Source organism: Neolamprologus multifasciatus, chromosome 10, assembly GCF_963576455.1.
Source record: "Neolamprologus multifasciatus chromosome 10, fNeoMul1.2, whole genome shotgun sequence".
In the NCBI taxonomy this organism is placed as follows: Eukaryota; Metazoa; Chordata; class Actinopteri; order Cichliformes; family Cichlidae; genus Neolamprologus; species Neolamprologus multifasciatus.
The window spans coordinates 31,732,894-31,736,828 of NC_140448.1; the positions used below are offsets into that span (position 1 = coordinate 31,732,894).

Genomic DNA, 3,935 nt, shown 5'->3' on the forward strand with positions numbered 1-3,935 from the left:
CCTGTCCTCGAGAAGGAGAGAATGTGTGTGTCTGTGTGTGTGTGTGTGTGCGTGTCTGTGTGTGTGTGTGCGTGTCTGTGTGTGTGTCTGTGTCTGTGTGTGTGTGTGTGTGTGTGTGTCTGTGTCTGTGTGTGTGTGTGTGTCTGTGTCTGTGTGTGTGTGTCTGTGTCTGTGTGTGTGTGCGTGTCTGTGTGTGTGTGTGTGTGTGCGTGTCTGTGTCTGTGCGTGTGTGTGTGTGTGCGTGTCTGTGTGTGTGTGCGTGTCTGTGTCTGTGTGTGTGTGTGTGTGTGTGTGTCTGTGTGTGTGTGTGTGCGTGTCTGTGTCTGTGTGTGTGTGTGTGTGTGTGTGTCTGTGCGTGTGTGTGTGTGTGCGTGTCTGTGTGTGTGTGCGTGTCTGTGTCTGTGTGTGTGTGTGTGTGTGTGTGTCTGTGTGTGTGTGTGTGTGTGCGTGTCTGTGTCTGTGTGTGTGTGCGTGTCTGTGTCTGTGTGTGTGTGTGTGTGTGTGTGTGTCTGTGTCTGTGTGTGTGTGCGTGTCTGTGTGTGTGTGTGTGTGCGTGTCTGTGTCTGTGTGTGTGTGTGTGTGTGTGTGTGTGTGTGTCTGTGTGTGCGTGTCTGTGTGTGTGTGTGTGTGTGCGTGTCTGTGTCTGTGTCTGTGTGTGTGCGTGTCTGTGTGTGTGTGTGTGTGTGTGTGTGCGTGTCTGTGCGTGTGTGTGTGTGTGCGTGTCTCTGTGTGTGTGTGTGTGCGTGTCTGTGTGTGTGTGTGTGTCTGTGTGTGTGTGTGTCTGTGTGTGTGCGTGTCTGTGTGTGTGTGTGTGCGTGTCTGTGTGTGTGTGTGTGTGTGTGTGTGTGCGTGTCTGTGTCTGTGCGTGTGTGTGTGTGTGCGTGTCTGTGTGTGTGTGTGCGTGTCTGTGTGTGTGTGTGTGTGCGTGTCTGTGCGTGTGTGTGTGTGTGCGTGTCTCTGTGTGTGTGTGCGTGTCTGTGTGTGTGTGTGTGTGTGTGTGTGTGTGCGTGTCTGTGTCTGTGTGTGTGCGTGTCTGTGTGTGTGTGTGCGTGTCTGTGTGTGTGTGTGCGTGTCTGTGTCTGTGTGTGTGTGTGTGTGTGTGTCTGTGTCTGTGTCTGTGTGTGTGTGCGTGTCTGTGTGTGCGTGTCTGTGCGTGTGCGTGTCTGTGTGTGTGTGCGTGGTAACATCTGTGTCTTACTTGTGTGTCTCACACATGGCCTCGGGCCTCCAGGTAAAGTGTCCGTCTCTGTAAGCACAGACGTTGCTCAGATCGTCGGGCAGGACAGGATACTTGGTGAAGCGCTCGCCATCGTGCGGGCTGTGGACCAGCACAGCGTACATCACTTCCTGTTTGTACAGGGAAGTCTTGAAGACCCACATGACGGGCGCAGCACGAAAGCAAAACTGAGAGAACAAAACTGGTTTAGGTGGACGTCTCACTGACTGTGAATCAGTAACTCGAGACATGAGCAGTGAGAGGTCGAGGTGGACAGACGCAGCTGGTTAGTGTAGAGAGACTGAAGTCCCCCGGCTTACCTCTCAGTGCATCTGAGAGGGTAGAAAGGCCTAACATCCTGTCTTATATGTTTGAAACCATACAGAAACAGAGCTTAGCTTGGTGTGCTTTTGCTAATAAATCATCTTCATTCTTAATCAAAGATTGAACCATAAGTTTGATGAATATGTTTAGTTTGATTAGAGAACATGTCTGTTCTAATCTGTGGATCTTGTGTGTAAATGTGATCCAGCTTCAACCTGAGCAGGTGTGACTGCAGGAATGTGAAAGATAAGAAATGCGTCTCCATCATAACACATGATTCTGAGTAAAAGTAATGGTACTGAGTGTTAAACAGATTCATGTGTGATTCTGCTGGTAATTAATCTTAAGTGCTTAATACTGATCAGACTATACCAGGTAAGTTAAAAATGAGCAAGTTTTAGTTTAAATAATAAAAACAATAAGAAAATGTGATCAATGAAATGATTTAAAGACAGGCCTCGCACTGAAAGGCTGTGCAGGGTTACTTCCTCTCACGCCTGCATCCTCTGAAGGTTCAGCCTGGGTAGCTCACAGTCACAAATTACAGCAAGTTCTGTCAGAGGGGCTTCAAACTGGTTTTTGTATTTTTTTGCGTTTTCTCGGCTCATTTTTGCCGCGTTAAAGAATCCAGAAGACTTCAACCCAGCACCAAACACAGTGCATCTTTGGATCCAGCCTCTCTCCTCCAAACATCAGAACAAATTCAGCGTTAGCTCAGAGCACGTTAGTGCTTTGACTGATTAATATTCTGACTGTTTTGTTATTTTATTCTGCCTTTTCATTGCTCCTGCTAAATTGTTTTAATGAAATATGCTGCAAATTACCCCTTTGTGAAAAAGTAAAGGTCAAATAAATGGCTCTTACAGGATCCTCCAGCCCTTTAAAAGTAACAGAGCCATGAATTTTAAGCCAGTTAGTTACCAAATGCACCGACCTACAGGGGAGCTGTGGTTGGTTAGTTACTCAACACCTGAAGTGGGGATTAGGACAGAGCTGATCCAGGGTGGTGGCCCCACAGATCGACAGTATCAGGTCCTCAGTGGTCACGTGACTTTTGTCTTTGCAGTTTGCTCTCTTCCAGTCTGATGTGATGGACGGACTGAGCGGTTTAAAAACATTTTTCCTTTAACAAACTCAGAGTGCCACATGAAAGTTTGTCTCCTGCGATAAAACAGCATTAAGCTGTTCTGTAAGTGTTCATTTAAATTAAAGGAGTCAGTACCTGCTCGCTGTGCGCCTCCAGCACCTTCTCCACTGGGAAGGTGAAGCGGTACGATCCATACCTGGACTTCTCACTGAAGGCTGGAGAGGAGGTGAACTTCCTCAGGAAGCTCTGCTGCCTCCGGGCCTGCTCCTCGGTCCGGTTTGGGAAGGTCTTCTTCAGGAGCCTCCTCTCAGCTGATTGGATCTCCTCTGGTGCCACAGCCAGACTCCACCACACCAGGGACAGTCTCTCTGGATCCTCTGAGCCGCTGTTTGGATCCTTGAAGCCTCCGTCCTTTCTGATTCCTCCTAACATCTTTGTTTTATGTTTCAGATGAAACACGTGAAGCTCCGGCCGACGGTATGGACGCATGTTTTTATGAAGGTACTGGTTTCCAAAACCATATGTCCGTGCTTCCTGTTTGAAGTCTTCCAGCCTTAAATGCTGACTTTCTATCAAATGTTCATCAAATCCTCTGCTGTTGGTTTGTTTCTGCATGATCAGGTGAAGGATCCAGACTGTCAGTGTCACTCTGTGCTGACGGGGAGAGGAGCCACATGCGCCCAGACGTCCATCAGCTGGTTATCTGGAAATAAAAGTTAAACTTTCAACACACACACAATAAATTAAAGTCCTGTTAAAGTAATCAGCATGATCAGCACTGGTGTGAGTCACTGGGTAAGACTTCTTAAAGCACCCAGGGCTGATTACTAATTATAGGAACTCACATACAGGAGCCTGAAAGCTTTGTCGCAGCTGGATCCAGGAGACAGATGTTGATGATTAGGCTGAAGACTTTCCTCTTTGATAAAGCTGGAAACACAGACCGTATGATTAGGAAAGTGACCCTGTTACAGCAGCAAAAAGAGGAAAAACAGCTCTCAATAAAACCAAATATCACAAACGAAAATACCTCAGAGACGAGACACAAAGATAGTTGCTCAGTTATGAGCTGAGATCCACAGAGTCCACGCTGCTGTGCAGAGGTGAGGAGCTCTCAGTGTGTTTGATTGGATCTATAAGGAGAAACCAGCGCATGAGGACAGATCACATATGAAGGCTCAGGTGTGGGTTTGTGTGAGTGTCACAGGTATGTTTGCGTTCTGTGGTAAATATCAAAGTAACAGTGAAACAGCGACAGCGTTAGTATCCCTCCCCCTGTCACACCGGGGACAACTTTTAAAAAAAAAA

At 47.4% G+C, this 3,935-nt stretch overlaps 1 protein-coding gene across 1 annotated transcript; it reads right to left on the reverse strand.

The window, feature by feature from the left end:
- Positions 1-728: 728 nt before the first annotated feature.
- On the reverse strand, positions 729-3,281 carry LOC146510513 (uncharacterized). The gene is made up of 2 exons (XM_085175686.1): positions 2,763-3,281; positions 729-1,404 (listed from the first exon to the last, which is right to left on the reverse strand). Exons 1-2 carry the CDS (start codon positions 3,240-3,242, stop codon positions 1,195-1,197), a joined length of 690 nt encoding a protein of 229 aa, XP_085031812.1. The 5' UTR covers positions 3,243-3,281; the 3' UTR covers positions 729-1,194.
- Positions 3,282-3,935: the final 654 nt, after the last annotated feature.